Here is a 21,694-nt window from a genome sequence, read left to right on the forward strand (position 1 = left end):
GCGCAGGCGCCGCACGTCCCATCCCGACGCGCGGGAGGGCGCGGGAGGGCGCGGGAGCCGCGAGGCGTGGAGGCGGGAGGGGCCCCGGCCGGCATCCCTGATTGGCGCGCGCACCAGGCCTTCCCACGCTTTTGCGTTGCTCCACGTCAGCGCTGCTTGTATGTTGTGCAAAATCCACGACGCAGAGCGGAGCCATATGGTGCGGAGTAGTTCTACCTCCCTGTTCCCGGGCCTGGGCCTCAGCTACCGGAGCCCAGCTAACCATGGTTTTCCTTCCACGCTACACCCTTAGATCAAAGGTTCTCAAAATGGGCTGCAAGCTGGGATCACGTGGAAAGCTTTTGCGTTGTGGTCCCGCTCCCTGAGATGCATTGCATTGGTAAGGGGCGTGACCTGAGCGTTGGAATTTTTTTTTTTAATTTTTATTTATTTATGATAGTCATCACAGAGAGAGAGAGAGAGGCAGAGACACAGGCAGAGGGAGAAGCAGGCTCCATGCACCGGGAGCCCGACGTGGGACTCGATCCCGGGTCTCCAGGATCGCGCCCTGGGCCAAAGGCAGGCGATAAACCGCTGCACCACCCAGGGATCCCGAATTTTTTAAGAGCTCCCCCAGGTGATTGCAGTGTGCCGCCTGCCGCCGCTTGAAACCACCAGTCTCCATCGGTGCTGCTCGCGCTTGAGTGGCTATGGGAATCATCTGGGGGATCTCGTTACAGTAAATGCAGATTCAAATTAGGTAGGTCTGGGCTGGGACCTGAGGTTCTGCCTGTTTTTTTGTTTAAGATTTATTTATTCATGAGAGAGGGAGAAGCAGGCTCCTTGCGGGGAGACTGACGCGGGACTGGATCACCAGGACCTGGGATGACGGCCCGCCCTGGGCCGGAGGCAGACGCTCAGCCACTGAGCCACCCAGGTGCCCAGGTTCTCCACCTGATGCTTCTGGGCGGCGTCGAGGGGAAGGGTGCGCACAGAACACTAAAGAAATCAGTGTGTTAGGTCTCATTATTAAATACTGTCTAGCCACTTAGGAAGACGTTTATGAGACCTTTATTATCATGGAGGAAGTGTTTAATAGAAACAAAACAACAAAAAACTAAAAGGTTTCTTTTTTTTTTCGAATTTCTTTCTTTTTTTTTTTTAGGATTTATTTATTTATTTATTTATTTATTTATTTATTTATTTATTTATTTATTTATTTATTTATTTATTAGAGACACACAGAGAGAGATAGAGAGAGGCAGAGACACAGGCAGAGGGAGAAGCAGGCTCCATGCAGGGAGCCCGACGTGGGACTCGATCAAGGGACTCCAGGATCACACCCCGGACTGCAGGCAGCGCTAAACCGCTGCGCTACCGGGGCTGCCCTAAAAGGTTTCAACTACATAAAAATGTAGAGGAAGATAAATGTAAAATCTCCGGGGAGTGGTTTCCTTTTTGACTTCTCCTTTTTACATATTTAACCATGTTCTATAATGAACATCTTATTACCTTGATAGTAAGGAATTAAAGGTCCTATCCAACCCTGTCGTATAGAAGCCCCTTTGTAACCTGGTGTTTCCTGTCCACTTGTCAAGCCTTACTGCTCATCCATCACTTTGTTTTTGAAAAATAAAGGATTCATCCATCATTCTCTCCTATTCTAGTTTATGACTTCCTTGAATATTCCTGCTCCCTGTCCCCAGGGACTTCTTCAGTTCTGCCCTTGCTGATAGAAAATGCCTACTTTCCCCCATCTTTGCTAGGATTACTAGAGATTTTTTTTTTTTTTTAAGATTTTATATTTATTCGTGAGAGACAGAGACTCCGACACAGACAGAAGGAGAAGCAGGCTCCATGCAGGGAGCCTGACCAAGTCTCCAGGATCCTGCCCTGGGCTAAAGGCGGCGCTAAACCGCTGAGCCACCTGGGCTGCCCTAGAGATCCTTTAAGACTTCGATACAGCCTCGCCCGCCTTCCCTCCCCAAGTGTATTTTTTGTCTGTCCTCTATGTTCTTAGAACACCCCAGGAGCATCTGTCTTAATTCAATGTCTTTCTTGGTTTTTCTTCTACCTCACTTACCTCTACCTTACTGACCTCTCTTAACTACCCTTTTGGGCTCCCTTTATCGAGCCTAAATGCTAGGGTTCCTCAGGGCTTGTCTCCAAGACATCTCTCTTAGGCTCCCTCCCTAAGTGACTGCCTCCATTCCCATGGGTTTATAGACTGTCTTTATACTTAAGATTTCCAACTTTTTGTCTCCAGCCTTAATCTTTCCCCTGAATTCCAGATTTGAATATTCATAGCACCTAGCTGACATATCCTCTTAGGTGTGCACAAACATCTCAAATCAAACACACTCCTAAGAGTGCCCTTGATTTTTGCCTCCAAGCCTGGGCCTCTCCACTGCCATACCCCCAGACTTTCTCATCTTAATACACTGGCACTACCATCTATTCAGGGGCCCAAGAAGGAAATCTAGGTGTCATCTTGATTTACTCTCCTCATTCTGTAATTTCGTTAGCAAGTTGTGTCAATGCTATGTCTAAAATACACCTTGATTCTATCTCTTTTCTCCATTGCTGCTGCTATGACCTTAGTACAGGCCATTTCTCACCCTCAGTCCTGTAAAAGCCTACCTGGTTTCACTTCCACTATTGCTTCCCCTCCAATCCCTTTTCCATCCAACTGAAAAAGTGACCTTAAACATAAAGTGGGACATGTCCTTCTGCTTTAAATACTTCCTGGAGTACCTACAATAAAATTCAAATCTTTTTTAAAAGGTATGTGTTTGAGAGAGAGCAAGAGCAATGAGAGGTCACAGAAAGAGAAAGAGAGAAGCAGACTCCCCGCTGATCAGGGAGCCTGATGGGGGCTCCATCCCAGGACCCTGGATCATGACCTGAGCTGGAGGATGCTTAACCGACTCAGCCATGCAGGGGCCCCAAATCTAAACCTTTGGATAGTTGCTAGGCCTTAAGTGATTGGAACCCTGTCACCCTGACCTTACTTTGCCACTCTCCCCTTGTGCTCACTGTTCTCTAGGATGTTTTCCATCCATTCAGAAATCTTTTATGGTACATCTCCTATGTGTCAGGCACTGTATGAGGTGCTAAAACAGGAAAGAAAAAGACTGTTTCTGCCTAGACCTTATATCCTAGTGGGAGGAGCAGATAATAAACAAATAAATACCTTAAGGCAACTCTATAATTACTTCCTAATTGTAGGAAGTAATTGTAGGAAGAATTGTCTTCCTAGAAGACAAGCTCCTCTCCACCTGGCTACCTTCTTATTGTTTGGGTCTCAGCTGCTTCCATTTCCTCAGAGGCGTCTCCTGGTCACTCTAACTAAAAGTAGGTACCTACCCTCTTCCATTCTCTCTTCTTTGCACCAAATGCACTTCCCAACATTTGTAGTCATCTTGTCTGTTTCTTTAGGTCTTGTTCAGTATCAGTAAAAATTTACAGAATGGATTAGACTCTTTTGTAAATTAGTTGTTTTTCATGTCCAACCCCACTAATTCCAGGAGACAGATGAGACCTGGTCTCTTCAACAGGCACCACTGTGTCTACTATCTAAAACTGCAACTCCCAAACTATGGGACAGGGACCATGAAGCCCTTCAGGGGGCTCATAAGTTCAAAACTTTTCATAATAATACCAAGATATTATCTGCCTTTTTTCCTCTCACAAGTATAGAGTGAGGTTTTTCAGAGAAAAACAACTTGGACATTGCAACAGAGTTAATGAAGAAACAGAACAGAGCTATCTTCTCAAGGCAGACATTAAAGAGATTTGAAAAAGCATAAATGATATACTTACCCACTAAATCTTTTTTGAAAAGTTACTTTTCATAAAAATGTTACTTAACATCTAATTTTTAAATTTAAAAGTGAAGGATTAAAAAAAATCTCTTGGTTTTAACACCTATGGTAAATAACTATTACCATAAAGTCAATATAAATAAAAGCTCTTTAGGTTCTCAATAACTTTTTTTTTTTTTTTAAAGATTTTATTTACTTGAGAGAACATAAGCAGGGGGAGGCTCAGAGGGAGCAGACTCCCTGCTGAGCAGGGAGCCCAGTGCAGGGCTCAATCCCAGGACCTGGAGACCATGACTTGAGTTGAAGGCAGACGCTTAACCAATGGAGCCACCCAGGCACCCCTGTTCTCGATAATTGTTAAGAGTGTAAATGAGTCCTAAGACTAAAACTTTTGAGGATCTTGGTAAATCCTGGCTATAAATAGAAAGGGAAATCAAACTTGAGAGGAATATATCAATGTCCTCAAGGGAAACAAAGAATTATGCCTCTACTCCCCAGTTTTTTTCATAAAAACCATTGCAAACATGATTTCTGGAGACCCATGGAATGTCTCCTCTTTCATGTGAATGTTCTTGAAAGGCAGGGAACAGTAGAATGGACAGTGTAAATTTAAATGAAATGCACATAAAGTGCTTATAATAGTAAGCAAGAAAAACTTCACAAAAAAAGCATGAGTATTAGTTCAAATTTTCACATTTACTGTCAGTTCTTGAATAAATTAATTCCTCTGAATCTATTTCTACATGTAGAACACAAAAGAGGCTAGATTACACTCTATTGCAACTACTCAGGCAGTTAGAGTGAGGTCATAATTAAAAAATGAGATAAAGAATTAAAGCAAACTGGTATTGTTATAAATGTTACATGGTCACTCAGTTATTTTAGAAATCTCAACATTTTCCCACAGAATTTGTTTTGTGCTGATACATTTCTTTTAATCTTTAAAAGTTCTTATACATATAAAAAGCTTTGTTTGTGATGCCAGATATGTTGTCCTCCCAGGATTTTCACACTATTATATGTAGGCATTTATTTCTAGCTGCATATTTGGCTCTGTCCTTTAGACAGTATCAGATATGTAGATAGGCAAAATTATAGTTTGACGTAACCTCTTGCTTTACTAGCAAAAGTGCTCATGTTTTTAAATGTATGTGATGCTGCAAAGATAATTGGTAAGTGCATGAAAAGATTATCAAGATGTTCATCAAAAACGTCTTAACAGGGATCCCTGGGTGGCGCAGCGGTTTAGTGCCTGCCTTTGGCCCAGGGCGCGATCCTGGAGAACTGGGATCGAATCCCATGTCGGGCTCCCGGTGCATGGAGCCTGCTTCTACCTCTGCCTATGTCTCTGCCTCTCTCTCTCTCTCACTCTCTGTGACTATCATAAATAAATAAAAATTAAAAAAAAAAAAAAAACAAAAAAAAAAAACGTCTTAACAGTTGTTACTCAACACGGTAGGAATACGTTTTAGATTTTCTTCCTTTGCAATTTTACTTCTTTTAACATTTAAAAAAAGATTTATTTACTACAGAGAGAATTTGCATGTGCATGTGTGAACAGAAGAGGAGCAGAGGAAGAGGAAGAAAGAGAATCTCAAGCAGACTCCTGCTGAGCTTGGAGCCTGACACTGGACCTCACAACTCTTTTGAGATTATGACCTGCGCTGAAATCAAGAGTCAAGAGCTTAACCTACTGAGCCACCCAGGTGCCCCTTTCTTGTGAAATTTTAATTTTAATGAACATGTATCATTTTATAATTAGAAGAATGTTAAAGCTATTTTTATCTTGAAAAAGTAAAACACAAGAAAGAAAAGTTAGTTTAAGGCAAAACTTCCCCAAGAAAAATAACTTGTCATATGAGGATGCAAAAAAAATTGGATTACATTTTACTAGGCAATAGAGCACCTTCGGTGACAATTTCAAATTTGGTATGTCTGAGGAAAAAATCATGCAAAGCTGACTAATGAAGCCAGAAGTAGTGGTATTCCTTTCCTTCTTTATTATTTCTAAAGAAATCATAAGATATGCAAAAGATGTACTTACTGGTGACCATTGTCCTGTAGAATAAAAAGAGGACTTATTTTTTTCTTCCATGTAATGCACTTACTTGATAGACACTGACTGAACACCTATGTTCAGGTATTATTCTAGGGCCTGGGACATAATGGTGACTAAGAGTGTCTCTGTTCTCACAATACTTACTGCTCTAGTGGAGAAAGCAGTCAAATAAATAAATAATTAATGGACATGGAAGGAAAGAAAACTTTTGGATAAATCCTTATGATATTTTATTCTATAAATTTCATTAATCTACTTTAGGGGTTGACAAACATTTTCTATAAAGAGCCAGACAGTAAGTATTTTAAAGTTTGTGGGCCACAGTCTCTGTTGCAACTACTCACTGCCATTACAGTGTGAGAACAGCCACAAACAATACATATACCATTGAGCCTGGCTATGTTCTAGTAAGATTTTATTTACAAATATAGGAATGGTGAAGAACTGACACACTGGCTATAGTTGGCCAGGGCCTGAAATGTTTAAAGAGCTATCAATAACTACAAAATAAAATCCTAAAGCACTTTCCAAAGCATAACGGAAAGGAGTTCAACTAGTTTGGATGCTATTTTCCTATTTTTTGAAAACATTTAATTTACATTTATTTACTTGATTCCAAAGTTTTTATAACTTTGGAAAAGATCCTAAAAAATAGCTAAGTATTTAGCCTTAATCCAAAAGATATATCTTTGAGTCTGCTTCTTTGTGGAGTCAAAATCTTATCTGAATTCTTCTTGATTCTGTCAATAATTTGACACAGAATAATCAGGAAAAAATGTTTGGTTTCTGTATCTTTAGAAACAGAATATTACTGCAACCTAGCTCCAAAAAAATAAACTATAATGAATAAAGCACATCCACAAGGCCTGAACAAGATAAAAACAGCACTGTTTTTTAATTTTACCACTGGGTAAAGGTATTTCCTCTTCTCAAGTCTTCTGGGAACCAAGGAGAGAAATGAATGGAAAATCCTCTCTTGATAATAGAGTCTGATGTACACTGCTTACCTTCCAGCTCTTTTTTCAATATACACAGATTAGTTGTCTTGTTTTAGTTAGTGAATAAGCTTTTCATTAGTAATCCACTGAGTATCTCAGTGTACTAGTTACTGTTCTCTGATAAATGGAATGTGGCTAGCCCTCTCTTCAAAATAGAAAAATCTTTTAATTTCAAGAGATAAATATGTTAGAAAAATCACACTAAATAAAACTGTAAAAAGGAAAGGTGAAAGTGGCACCCTATAATATTTCTGTCCACAAAAAGGCCACTGTTATGAGTTTGGTGGGCAGCCTTCTAGATTTTTGTTTCCTATGCTTGTTGCATACATATGTGTATACAACAGTTGGGTTATGAATTTACTTTTTTCTTTTAAGCAAAAATGGTATTTTACTTTGCACATGGCTCTCCAATTTCTTCATTTAATATCAAAGATATTCAAATTGTTTTTAGTTTATTGTCTAATAAGAATTAGTAAGAATTCTTCAAATTTGAAGTTATAGAAACAAAATTTTTTTAAAAAGACACTGTTAAATTTCTTGTAAAATTTCCTTCCATCCAATTAAATAATTCTAAATAGCTTCATGATAGAAAAAGCTCCTTATGTCTCCCACTACTAAAGGACTTTATATTTCCCATCATGGAAAACAAAAAAAGGTTGCAACACTTACCAATATATTGTATTTTAATAGAAACATATACAATTCATTCAAAAAGTATTTTAATATAAACATCACTTGTAAACAAAACCAAATAATATTCTAGTTCTAAAAAATTTCTGGTTTCTTTAGAACATTAGGATGCCACTTCAATAGTGATGGCTTCACATTTTCCAGTCTCTTGATCTGTGCACGTCACATGTAAAGATCCATCCCTAAACAAACAAAAAATAACATTTTATAAGCTCATGTCATAAGAGCAGAAAGTTCTAAAGAAATTATTTGAGGACTTTGAGTAAACAGATAATTTTAATTTCTGAAAGAAGAGTATTAAGATTAAGAAGAAACACAATATCAGTGTCTAAATGTCTAAAATTAATGTCATATGCTATAATTAGGTAGCTGTTCTTAAAAATCTCTTCCTAGACCCGTGATACAGAAGTTGGTATTCCTTGAAAACCATGATACAATGATAAAAATCTCAACTTTAAGACTTCATACACATTGAAGATGCACCCTGCCATTTTTATTATTATTACTATTGTTGTTATTATTCGTGAGAGACACAGAGAAAGAGAGGCAGAGACACAGGCAGAGGAAGAAGCAGGCTCCATGCAGGGAGCCCGACGTGGGACTGATCCCAGGTCTCTAGGATCATGCCCTGGGCTGAAGGCGGTGCTAAACCGCTAAGCCACCGGGGTTGCCCCAACCTGCCATTTTTAAGCCCAGGCAGGCCAAGGTAAACCTACTCTAATGAATTTGACATTCTTGCTAAGTATGGTTATGGGATGAATTGTCCTCAGGGTTAATTTGGAAATGATTTACTTGCCAGACATAGTCTTATGCATGGCTGGTTGTTAGTGGAGTGGTTAATATCTGGATTTATCTAAGAATTTACTTCCTAGAGATCTTCTGTAGCAATATTGAAATAAACTTATCCTTTCATAGGACAAATAATATTAATTATGTAAACCTTAGAGAACTATATTTAAAATTGATAAAAATTATACTTCAAACTTCATGGACCAGTTTTTTAGGCTGACCACACCAAAATAAGAGTTCATAAAAAAATTCAGAATGCAAATGATTTGAGATACAGTTTTCTTTGTAAGAGACAGCAATTTTGCATGGCAGAAAATATAATTTGTTGGTAAAATCTTTGTCAGATTTAAAATATGATTTTCCTAGAATGGCAATGTGTGAAGAACCAACAAACTAAGAAAAAAAGGTCAAGCCTCACAGTGAATTTTCTCAACATCAGAAGTAGTTTAATTTTGTACCTTTTCATAGTAAGAACAGCTAATATATCACGTAATCCATTTTCTTTTTTATCTAGATCCTGGAGTACAACCTGTTTGTGCAAAAATAATACAAAGATCATTTAGTACACCGAAGTATTATTATATCAAGTCAAAATATTAATGCATCAGTTATTCCAATGGATCAAATCTTACTTATTACTGAAACAAACCTTTAAAAATAGGGCAGTTTTCGGTTTTCCTACCATTTACCAAAATCAGAATAGGACTAAGCTTTCTTAAGTGGAAATGTCTCCTCTGTAAGGAGAGCATATAACTAATAGATTTGTTCCTCTTAAATGTGATGTCCTAGATTAAAATGATTGCTTCTGTATGAAGTATTCTGTGTCTCAGAAAATAAACACTTCTTTGCTTTTTGGTTATTAAGTCAGTACCAGTAACATGTAAATTATATTTTGACATATACTTCCATATAAACTTTTAAAATTTCCAATATTTTAAATACACTTGGAAAACCAATTTATTCTTTTTTTTTTTTAAGATTTTATTTATTTATTCATGAGAGACACAGGCAGAGGGAGAAGCAGGCTCCCTGCAGGGAGCCCAATGTGGGACTCAATCCCAGGACCCTGGGATCACAACCTGAGCCAAAGGCAAACGCTCAACCACTGAGCCACACAGGTACCCCTAATAAACCAATTTAAAGAAATACTTGACAAATTCTTTTGTACAACTATGATTGCATTTGTATGTAAGAGATACTAATGAAGTTATCAAAAAATTCTTTAGCTTCCTAACGAAAGGTATACCAATAAACTAAGTTTGGAAGTGACTTTGCCAATAGCAAGTCTTATGACCTTAGGCAAGCACTAAGTACCTTGATTTACTCTTTTGTAAAACACAGAGGCTAGAACTGATGGGATTTTTAAACGAGTATCTTCCAAATTCAGTATTAGGTGACTAACCATTCTCCTTCTGGCATCTGTAAGTTAGGATATGGTGACAGTAGCTGCAGTCTTAGAGTAGTGTGTGAGGAAAAAAGGTAATGTACAATAGAGAGAAGCTAAGGGGTTACTAAGACAGCCAACTGAGTTTAGAAATATAGTACACAGGAAAGGGCTTATATTATAGTAATCTACAACAGAAACATCTGGAGGAGTTTTTGAAGAAGCCCTAGATTTTAAGATGTCTGAGGTGGAGCCCAGATATGTTTTGTATGTGTGTTTTCATTATTCTTTTGTTGAAATTAGAAAATAGATATAAAGCTTAAAGTACTATACATTCTCTTTGGTTACCATATTTGTTTTATTTTCATTATAAAAATATTTCATGCTCATGTCCTGTGCTGTTGATTAAAAATTCAGGACAAAGTGTTACAAAGTAAAAAAACAAAACAAAACAAAAAACCCCTCTTGATACCTTCAAATCTACCCACTGTTAAGTTTCCTAAATATAGTTCAAATACCTATAGATATTTTCTGTATCTATGCATGGATATTTATATACACACACCTACCCAAACACCATTTCCCTCACCCACACTCATGCTCTCAAACTTTTTATTTAGACACAAATGACATCAGACTATAAATATGGCTCTGCAGTCCTTGTATATGTGTTTTAGTGTAATTATATTTCTTGGCCATGTTTCTAAGCAAATAATGTGGCTCCACTTCATTCCTTTTAAAGGACGCAGAAGACTCGACAGTGTGAAATATGAATGTGGTATTTTGGAAAAGCAAAGGTATCCCATATCAGAGGCAGTACGGTATATTGGCAAGAGGAAGGGGCCAGGAGCCAAACAAACTAAGGATAAATCTTAGCCCAATCAGGAAAATAACAAGGTATTTACTGCCATGAACCTGTTTCTCAATCATCTATGAAATGAACAAAGTTATTATCTCATGGCATTTTGAGATTATATATGTAAGTTGCCTGGTATAGCACCTGGCATATGGCAAACCAAAAAATGTCATTTTCCCCTGCCACTTACATTTTACCAAGGAGGGCTGAGAACACAAAGGCAAACAGAAAAAATACATATTGTATGTTGTTCTTATTTTCCTGTAACTCTTTCAGATTAAAATTGCTTCTTTCTTTTAAAAGAAGTAATCCATTCATAAAAATGTGTTAGATGTCTTATATACATTTTATATTGATATTAAACGGAGTCTAATGAAGAAGGAAAAGCTAAACAGTTTCACATGACTAATTCATTGTTCAAATTTGTCTTCACCTGTGCGAACTTGTCTTCCTCTTTTGCAGAGTTTTTCCCCTCAGACTCATAGAGTTCAAGGCATACTGAAGATATACTTCCTGGGGCTTGTAATGTGTGTTGTCTTCGAGCTGGCAAAGGAGTCCCCGATGGGAAGAGTACTGTGAAGCTATTGGCTCCTGATTCATCGACTCCCTAATAAACAGAAAAATAATATGTATATCCTTTGATATTTATCATTACAATAGTAAAGTCACTCCCATTATAAATATACTACTTATTCCTTGTTGATAATTTGGAAACTACAGATAGGCAAAGAAAAGAAATTAGAAATGATCCTTAATCTCAACCTACTTTATTTAAAAATAAATTGAAACAGGTTCTGGATTTGAAGCTTATGATTAAAAATATAAGAAATTAACATGTTAGGGGCATCTGGATGGCTCAGTCAGTTAAGCATCTATCTGCCTTCAGCTTAGGTCATGATCTTGGGGTCCTTGGATGGAGCCCCACATGGGATTCACTGCTCAGTGGGGAGTCTGTTTCTCTCTCTCCCTCTTCTCCTCCACCTGCTCTTATTTTTTCTCTCTCTCTCAAATAAATAAAATCTTAAAAAAAATTAATATGTTAAACACCACCTGAAAGAACATGAGAAACTCATTAAATGTAAAATTATAAATCTAAATTTAAACTTTTTAACAATATACAAAGTTCCACTTAAAACCATGATATGTATAAAAACTTATGGCAATAAGTTGATACTACTTTTATGGAAAAGTAAAGAAAAGTTAAACATACCTTAACTAAAATATCTTTCGCTGAACACTCTATCTTAAGGGAGTCTTCCACTAAAAGGTTTTCTTTCCCAATAAGAATCCCTGCTTCTATAGCTGCACCAATAGGGATGACCTCATCAGGAGGGATAGAATTCAGAAGTTCAACAGATGGGAAAAGATCTTTAATCAGTTGCTGTAGCCTTGGAATTCGAGAAGAGCCTCCACAAAGGACAACCTGGAAAATAAAAATAATTTTCAGTTTTTTACTTTTAAACAATAGCTATTTCTCAAAATTAAGCGTTTAAGTTCAGCCATCTTTTTTTTTCTTTTAAAGATTTTATTTATTTATTCATGAGAGACACAGGGAGAGAGGCAGAGACACAGGCTCCATGCAGGGAGCCTGACGCGGAACTCAATCCCGGGTCTCCAGGATCACACCCTGGGCTGAAGGCAGCACTAAACCACTGAGCCACCTGGGCTGCCCAGGTTCAGCCATCTTTACTACATGTAATAATAAAATATAAGAAGCCCTATTTTAACATTATTTTATGTTGTACTTACCATATGTATATAAATATATATCTAACACATTTAAATATTTAATATATTTTTTACTCATAAAAGCAAAATTTAAAATGAGATCTCACAAAGGTTTGAGAAGCAACCAGGAGCCTGGGCTGGGCTGACTGACAAAGTTCATTTGCTATGTGTTAAGACTAGAACGTGGCAGTTACATGTAATGCACAGAAACCAACATGGATAGTCAATACATGTATTCCAAATGAAATAACAAAATAAATCTTCAAAAAATAATCTTAATGAAACAAAGATAAGAGATTTTCCCAATACAGTTCCAAGTAATAGTAATAAAGCTGCTTGCTGAAGTCAGGAGAGTAATGACACGCAAAGCAAAGGCAACGAAACTAAAAATAAGTAACTTCAAACTAAAAAGCTTCTGAACAACAAAGGAAACCAACAACAAAATGAAAAGACAACCTATAAAAATGGGAAAAATTTTTGCAAACCACATATCTGAAAAGGGGTTAATATGCAAAATATAAAAGAAAGTCATAAACTCAAAAGCAAAAAACCAAACCACCCAATTAAAAAATGGGTAAAGGATTTGAACAGACATTTTTCTGAAGATATACAGGTGGCTAACAGACACATGAAAAGATGGTTAACATCACTAATCATAAGGCAAATACAAATCAAAACCACAATGAGATATCACCTCACAAATGTTAGGGTGGTTCTCATCAAAAACATGAGAGATAACATGTATTGGCAAAAATACAGACAAAAGGGAACCCTTGTACACTGTTGGGAATGTAAAATGATAAAGCCACTATGGAAAGCAGTATGGAAATTCCTCAAGAAACTAAAAACAGAATTATCGTATGACCCAGCAATCCCACTTCTGAGTATATATTGAAAGGAAATGAAGTCACTATCTCAGAGGTATTTGTACTCTCATGTTCATTATAGCATTATTCACAATTGCTAATATATGGAAGTATCCTAAGCGTCTGTTGATAGGTAAACGGATAAAGATGTGGCATATATACAAACACAGTGAGGTATTCAGTTTTTAAAAAGGAAGAGACTCTGTCATTTGCAACAATATGAATGAATCTGAAGGCATTATGAGAGGTCAAATAAGCTAAACAGAGAAAGACAAATACTGTGTGGTGTTGCTTATATGTGGAATCTAAAAAAAGAAAAAAAATGTCAAGCTCATAGAAACAGAAGATGGAAAAGTGGTTGGAGCTAAGTGATGGGGGAAATAGGAAGAGGCTAGTAAAGGGTACAAAATTTCAGTTGTAAGTGAGTAAGGTCTGAGAATCTGATGTATAACATGGTGATTATGGTTGATAACATAGTACCGTGTGATTGAGGTTTACTAAGAAAGCAAACTTATGTGTTTTCACCCCTGACCTAAAAAAAGTAAAAATATGAGGTGACTAATGTGCTAATGGACTCTGTGGTGGGAATCCTATCACAATGTATACATATTATCAAATCTCACCTGTATGCTATAAATAGCTTACAATTATTTGTCAATTACACCTCATTAAAGCTGAATAAAATTGCTCCTTTATAAAGACCTTAATTTCCTCAGTTATTCATACACTTAACACTTACATCTCCATAGGCACACAGGATATTAAATAGCCTAAGAAGGGAAATCATCAATAATTACTTCTTGGGAGGAGGGGCAAGATGGCTGAAGAGTAGGGTCCCCAAATCACGGGTCCCCACCAAATTACCTAGATAACCTTCAAATCATCCTGAAAATCTACGAATTCGGCCTGAGATTTAAAGAGCGAACAGCTGGAATGCTACAGTGAGAAGAGTTCGTGCTTCTATCAAGGTAGGACGATGGGGAAAAAGAAATGAAACAAAAGGCATCCAAGGGGGAGGGGGCCCCACGAGGAGCCGGGCTGAGGCCGGGGCGAGTGTCCCCAGGACAGGAGAGCCCGGTCCGGGAGAAGCAGGAACTGCACCACCTTCCCGGGAGGAAAGGCGCCCGCAGGGAGTTAGAGCAGGACCCCCGGAGGGCGGGGATGCCCTCAGGCTCCCTGGGACACTAACAGACACCTGCGCGCCCAGGAGAGTGCGCCATACCCCGCAGCCGAGCTCCCTAAGGGCCGCAGCGCTCACGGCTGGACCCGGAGCAGCTCAGAGGGGCTCAGGCGGCGGCTCTGCGTGGAGGGGGCTGCGCGGCTGGGAGCGCGAATCCAACAGCGCAGGCCCCGGAGCACAGGGCGCTGGGGAGACAGCCCAGGATCCGGCCTCCCCCCTGGAGAGGCAGAGGCCGGGAGGGCCCAGGACAGCAAGGACGCTCCTGCCCCAGCTGAGCAGATCAGCGGCCCCGCCCCGGAGCCTCCAGGCCCTGCAGAGAGCTCCGTAGTTCCTGCCGTAGCTGAATCCAGGGCTCGAGAGCTGGCTCCGCCACTGCAGTTGTTCCTCCTGGGGCCTCACGGGGTAAACAACCCCCCACTGAGCCCTGCACCAGGCAGGGGGCAGAGCAGCTCCCCCAAGTGCTAACACCTGAAATTCAGCACAACAGGCCCCTCCCCCAGAAGACCAGCTAGACGGACAAGTTCCAGGGGAAGTCAAGGGACTTAAAGTATACAGAATCAGAAGATACTCCCCGTGGTTTCTTTTTTTTTCTTTTTTTTTTTGCTTTTTGATTTGTTTGCTTCCACCACCCTTTTTTTCCTTTCTTTTTCTTTCTTTCTCTTTTTTTCTTCCTTTTTTCTTTTTCTCTTTTCTTTCCTTCTTCCTCTCCTCTCTTTTTCTCCTTTTCCCAATACAACTTGCTTTTGGCCACTCTGCACTGAGCAAAATGACTAGAAGGAAAACCTCACCTCAAAAGAAAGAATCAGAAACAGTCCTCTCTCCCACAGAGTTACAAAATCTGGATTACAATTCAATGTCAGAAAGCCAATTCAGAAGCACTATTATACAGCAGCTACTGGTGGCTCTAGAAAAAAGTATAAAGGACTCAAGAGACTTCATGACTGCAGAATTTAGATCCAATCAGGCAGAAATCAAAAATCAATTGAATGAGATGCAATCCAAACTAGGAGTCCTAACGACGAGGGTTAACGAGGTGGAAGAACGAGTGAGTGACATAGAAGACAAGTTGATAGCAAAGAGGGAAACTGAGGAAAAAAGAGACAAACAATTAAAAGACCATGAAGATAGATTAAGGGAAATAAACGACAGCCTGAGAAAGAAAAACCTACGTTTAATTGGGGTTCCCGAGGGCGCCGAAAGGGACAGAGGGCCAGAATATGTATTTGAACAAATTCTAGCTGAAAACCTTCCTAATCTGGGAAGGGAAACAGGCATTCAGATCCAGGAAATAGAGAGATCCCCCCCTAAAATCAATAAAAACCGTTCAACACCTCGACATTTAATAGTGAAGCTTGCAAATTCCAAAGATAAAGAGAAGATCCTTAAAGCAGCAAGAGACAAGAAATCCCTGACTTTTATGGGGAGGAGACCTGCACCCTGATGTTTATAGCAGCAATGTCCACAATAGCCAAACTGTGGAAGGAGCCTCGGTGTCCATCGAAAGATGAATGGATAAAGAAGATGTGGTTTATGTATACAGTGGAATACTACTCAGCTGTTAGAAACGACAAATACCCACCATTTGCTTCAACGTGGATGGAAGTGGAGGGTATTATGCTGAGTGAAGTAAGTCAATCAGAGAAGGACAAACAGTGTATGTTCTCATTCATTTGGGGAATATAAATAATAGTGAAAGGGAATTTAAGGGGAGGGAGAAGAAATGTGTGGGAAATATCAGAAAGGGAGACAGAACATAAAGACTCCTAACTCTGGGAAACGAACTAGGTGTGATGGAAGGGGAGGAAGGCGGGGGGTGGGGGTGAATGGGTGACGGGCACTGAGGGGGGCACTTGACGGGGATGAGCACTGGGTGTTATTCTGTATGTTGGTAAATTGAACACCAATAAAAAATAAATTTATTATTAAAAAAATAATAATTACTTATTTTGGAGTCTTTTCATGGATGTTCTCAAAGCTCAATGTGTCAGAGGAAAGGATCAACTGATGAAAACTAGGCCTCTTTAACATTAGGTGTGAAATGAGGAGTAATACCATACTGATCTTCAGGGGAGGGCATGAGGAGTATCAGTTGAGTGAAACAAAGAAAAAAAGAAAAGCCTTGTAGTTGAGCAAAGTTCCCTAAGACTTCCTTAAAAAGTCTGTTTTGGAGGCAAGAAAAATAAGTCTTCTCTAAAATTTTATGATCACAGGCAAATACCATGAGAATAAAAATGTAGAATATGTATGCTCTTTTGAATTTCTCATATTCATCATCAAAAAGCTTTATTAAGAAGCAATTCGGGTGGATCCCTGGGTGGCGCAGCGGTTTAGCGCCTGCCTTTGGCCCAGGGCGCGATCCTGGAGTCCCAGGATTGAATCCCATGTCGGGCTTCCGGTGCATGGAGCCTGCTTCTCCCTCTGCCTGTGTCTCTGCCTCTCTCTCTCTCTCTCTGTGACTATCATAAATAAATAAAAAAATTAAAAAAAAAAAAAAAGAAGCAATTCGGGCTCCTGCGTCGGGCTCCCTGTGTGGAGCCTGCTTCTCCCTCTGCCTGTGTCCCTGCCCCGCCCTCTCTGTTTTTCATCAATAAATAAATAAATAAAATCTTGAAGAAAAAAAAAAAAAGGAATCAATTTGGGGATATTCGGGTGACTCGGCGGTTTGGTGCCTGCCTTCGGCCCAGGGCGTGATCCTGGAATCCCGGGATCCAGTCCCACGTCCCTGCATGGAGCCTGCTTCTCCCTCTGCCTGTGTCTCTGCCTCTTTCTCTCTCTGTCTCTCATGAATAAGTAAATAAATAATCTTAAAAAAAAAAAAAAAAAAGAGAAGCAAATAAGTGATGCTATGCAAAAAAAAACAAACTAGAAAATCTTAGCTTTTGGAATTTTCATTGAAAAAGTAAAAAATATTAAGAATGTGTTACCATTAATGCTGACAGTAACCAGCAAATTCTAATTTAAATAACTTGTTTAAACATCTAGTTTGTAGCATGAGATTTCTTTTGCGACTTAAATTTTATTTTTTAAAGATTTTACTTATTTATTCATGAGAGACTGAGAAAGGCAGAGACATAGGCAGACGGAGAAGCAGGCTCCCTGTGGAGAGCCCGATGTGGGACCTGATCCCAGGACCCTGGGATCATGACCTGAGCCAAATGCAAACGCTCAACCACTGAGTCACCTTGGTGTTCCTGACACTTAAATTTTAATAGAATATACATATTTTGAACATAAATAACTTCTCTTACTAAAGGCTTTTCAAATAAGACTGTTAAAAAATCAAAGCTATTAAAAAAATCAAACCATCTTAATTACTTGGGTATTAAAAACATGAATCTTGGGATGCCTGGGTGGCTCAGCAGTTGAGCGTCTGTTTGCCTTCGGCTCAGGGCGTGATCCCAGAGTCCCAGGATCAAGTCCCACATTAGGCTCCCTGCATGGAGCTTGCTTTTCCCTCTACCTGTGTCTCTGCCTCTCTCTCCTCTCTCTCTCTGTGTGTCTCTCATGAATAAATAAAATCTTAAAAAAAAAAACAAACATGAATCTAAACAACAAAAATTTTTTAAAAAGTCAGATTATCCTAAAAATAAAGAAAATAAAATCTGTCAAAACTTGTGGAATAAAACCAAAATTATTAAGAAGTGAGATTGTGGGGATCCCTGGGTGGCGCAGCGGTTTGGCGCCTGCCTTTGGCCCAGGGTGCGATCCTGGAGACCCGGGATCGAGTCCCACATCGGGCTTCCGGTGCATGGAGCCTGCTTCTCCCTCTGCCTGTGTCTCTGCCTCTCTCTCTCTCTGTGACTATCATAAATAAATAAAAATTAAAAAAAAAAAAAAAGAAGTGAGATTGTAGGGCAGCCCCGGTGGCGCAGCGGTTTAGCACCGCCTGCAGCCCAGGGCATGATCCTGGAGTCCCGGGATCGAGTCCCACGTCAGGCTCTCTACATGGAGCCTGCTTCTCCCTCTGCCTGTGTCTCTGCCTCTCTCTCTCTCTCTCTCTGAATAAATAAATAAAATCTTAAAAAATAAAAAAAAATAATAAAAATGTTCTATTACTTTAAAAAAAAAAGAAGTGAGATTGTAGTTAAATTTTTTATTAGGGGAAAAAACAACGGAAGGAATAAATTGCAGTGTAAGAATAATGAAAGTGTATGGAAAGACTGAAAGAAATAAAGAGAAAATCAGACATAAACCAACCTAGAAAAGAAAAAAACATGACCTAAAGTTTTTTTTGGGGTAGTAGTGGCAGGAGTTGGAGAAAAAATAAATATGTCAAATCTAGGAAAGCAAAAAACAGAAAAACTCAAGGAAAAAATAGAGAAATTGTCCAGATTTCAAAAATTTCTCTGTACTTTAAAATCTTGGTATCAAAAGATACACAAAAATTAAAAATTATGATTATACAAAGTCAAATGTTAAAAATTTAAGAAATCATCCTGAAATAGGTCTACAAAATTCTTCAATTCAAAATTAAAGAAGTAAAGAGAAATGATGAAAGTTTCTTTGGAATGTGTGAGGAACAGAGAATATCCATGGAATACTTCAGAAGATGAAAAGATATAAAATTCATCTTATGAGCATCTGATAACCCAAGAACAAAACCATAAAAACAAATACCAATAAAACAAAACTCTCTGAAATGGAGGGTGCAATGTAGCAACTTGCACCTTTTATCATACAAGATGTTTTACCTCTTTACAGAGTATTTTTAAAAGTTCTGAATTAGTTACTAATATTTAAGCAGATTTAAAAAAAAAAAAGAAAAAAATCAAAACACTACTTGTAAAAATATCTCCAGAAGGGCTCACAAAAAATCAGTAATATTAGTTACCTCCAGGGAGGGAAAGAGACTGAGTGGTTGGGGAGACGGGGGGAAGCCTCTGCACTTTGAATTGTGCAAATATAAAACCAATTCAAAATAAACAGTAAAATTTATTTAAAATCCCTATTTCAGAGTCTCTCAGAAAGTCAAAGGCTTTAGTAGCACTAGCCTGCATCCCTGAAAGGCAGTAATCAGTAGGTGGCCAGGAACTTTTGGACTAGGACAGCTCTGTCTTATGTAGCAGGCCAACCACTACCTCCTGTGGCCCTCACACCAGCTTAGTGGTCACTTGCCATTTATAATCACATTTTTGCTCTTGTGTCTGTGACAATAAAGAGTTTAGTATATATGTGCTGCCAAAGCGAGCACTATGACAATAAAGAGTTTAATGTGAAACTCCTCAAACTCTTTAAACCCATCTCTTAATCCAGTAGGAAAAGAGAGACCAAGAGGATTGTTGTGTGTTTGAAGAAAAATGGTGGGGAATATATTTCTTTTTTGAAGAATGGTATGGTACATTCAACCCGCTGTCCTACCTGGCTGCTACACAGCTTAACTGTGGTGGAGTACTTAAAGATATTCATATAGTTTATGTGCAGAAAGAAATCGATCTTTTTTTCATATCTGTGGGGAAAATCTTAGCCCTGGTGCATCAGGTATGAGGGACCAAACGTTATCTTTCTGACTGACATTACATTTTGCATAAGAACTACCAATACTTCTGTCCCTGTAAAAGATATGATTTCCTCACTCCTAGAGAAATGAAATGAATACTGTGGAAACCTACTTGGCAAGGGATCTGCATACTTTCTTATGTTGAACTTAGCTTACAGATATGAAAGTGACAACCTAAAATCATATTCCCACATTATGTGGTTAAAGATTCATTTTAGAATCCTACATGTATCTTTAGTTATGTTAAATATATATTTTAAAAAACCAGTGTACAAACATTCTGTCCTTGTTTAGAGAAACCTATTATTTTAAGATTTAGAGAGAGAGCGCACGCACAAGTGGGGGGTGGGGCAAAGAGAGATGGACAGAGATAAACAGCCTCCCTGATGAGCATGGAGGCAACGCAGGCCTTACTCCCAGGACCTTGAGGTCATGATCTGAGCCCAAGTCAGACACTTAATGGACTGAGCCACCCAGGTATCCCGAAAGAAATCTATTTTGTGAACAGGTATTTCTTATGATAAAAATGAAAAAAATGAAATATTACTTCTAGTTAAAGGATTTAAGGCTGAATTTTATGCCAAACATAACAAAAATGTAAGATCTGACACTGACATTGTGGAACAGAAGCAAAAGGGTGTCAGGTTCCAAATCTAGAGAAATTAGGTAAAAGAACATTAATTATTAAATATTTCTATTTGTCGATCTATTTTTTTTTTCAAGGTGGAATTTAAAATGTTACCTCTACTATAGGATATTTGTATTTTTATACTGAGTTCAGATTGATATTTTCTGGCAGTTGTGTTTTTCTATACCTGACAACTTTACTCATGTTCATGACTGGCCCCTACAACTCCTAGAGCGTGTAACCTCTCCCACACAGTGCTTAAGGCTATGAAGAAAAGGAAGGTAATATTAGCCTCTTTCCTGAAGAACACTGTGTATGATTATATTATCTGGAATAAAGTAAAGTACTGGAAGTTTTGGTTTAGAAGGTATTATTCTGAGTAAATGAATCAGATATATTGTGGTATTTTGTCAAAGTTCAAGCAATTGAGCCAAAAAGGGTTAATGCCCTTATTTCTTTGAACATGTCTCAGGATGTTTTGTTGTTGTTTTTAAAGAGAGAGAGAGAAAACTTAATTTCCTCTGCTTATAAAGTTACAACTTGGACATGGTAGACCATTAAAAGGAAGGAGCAGAAAAAAAAAAATAAAAAATAAAAAAAAAAATAAAAGGAAGGAGCAGGTCATATTGTGTAGATAGAAGAAGGGAAGTAAGGGCAGGAAAAGATGAGAGAAGGATGAGAGAAGGACCAAGCTGTGCCTCCAGCTTACAATATGCTTCTTATTTGAACAATGCTTGAGACTCACCCATATGCCTCTCACTGTCCCTAAATAGAAACCCTGGGGCCTTACTGAGAAGCAATAGTTCAGGAGAAACCATGGAAAACTCATCATGCAGGGATGAGAGTATGAGTTGGAGGCCAGTAGCTAAGGCACTTCTTAGACCAATGACATAAAAAAGCAGGACCATTCCTCTTTTAAGTATCTGATGTTAAAAGGGGTTACTTTGTTCAGACAATATGGTTAAGGTAGGGAAACCTGAAATACACCATCTGTTCCTTCCTGCTAACCCACATAAAATAAGGTGAAAATAATAAATAAATAATCACAGAAAATTAAGCAACATATAAAAGAACATTTCTTCATAACCACATGAGGTCTATCTCAGGAATACAGTTCCACATTAGGAAATTATCAATATATTATCATCTAACTCTAAGACAAATATAAAGAAAACCATAAGATTGCCTTGCAGGTATCCAGAAAATATATTTGTGA

The 21,694-nt window shown here is 38.5% G+C and overlaps 1 protein-coding gene and 1 long non-coding RNA gene across 3 annotated transcripts in view; one reads left to right on the plus strand and one right to left on the minus strand.

The window, feature by feature from the left end:
- Window positions 1–54: 54 nt before the first annotated feature.
- LOC140633348 (uncharacterized) lies at window positions 55–13,875 on the plus strand. 2 transcript variants are annotated; one of them, XR_012030964.1, is made up of 7 exons: window positions 55–379; window positions 1,215–1,374; window positions 5,336–5,509; window positions 7,944–8,256; window positions 9,318–9,457; window positions 10,466–10,620; window positions 11,042–13,875. It is a non-coding gene; the product is annotated as an uncharacterized lncRNA (long non-coding RNA). The 2 variants fall into 2 exon arrangements; XR_012030963.1 differs by lacking the exon at window positions 7,944–8,256.
- The window catches only part of HSPA14 (heat shock protein family A (Hsp70) member 14), a 38,159-nt gene continuing 23,990 nt past the window's right edge, over window positions 7,526–21,694 (minus strand). Inside the window, exons 11-14 of the mRNA XM_072825712.1 lie at window positions 11,790–12,002; window positions 11,013–11,186; window positions 8,798–8,868; window positions 7,526–7,732 (exon numbers count right to left, since the gene is read on the minus strand). Coding sequence (XP_072681813.1) covers window positions 7,654–7,732; window positions 8,798–8,868; window positions 11,013–11,186; window positions 11,790–12,002 — 537 coding nt within the window. The 3' untranslated portion in view covers window positions 7,526–7,653. The remainder of the gene's footprint in view (window positions 7,733–8,797; window positions 8,869–11,012; window positions 11,187–11,789; window positions 12,003–21,694) is intronic.

This window comes from Canis lupus, chromosome 5 (genome assembly GCF_048164855.1).
Source record: "Canis lupus baileyi chromosome 5, mCanLup2.hap1, whole genome shotgun sequence".
Taxonomy (NCBI): domain Eukaryota; kingdom Metazoa; phylum Chordata; class Mammalia; order Carnivora; family Canidae; genus Canis; species Canis lupus.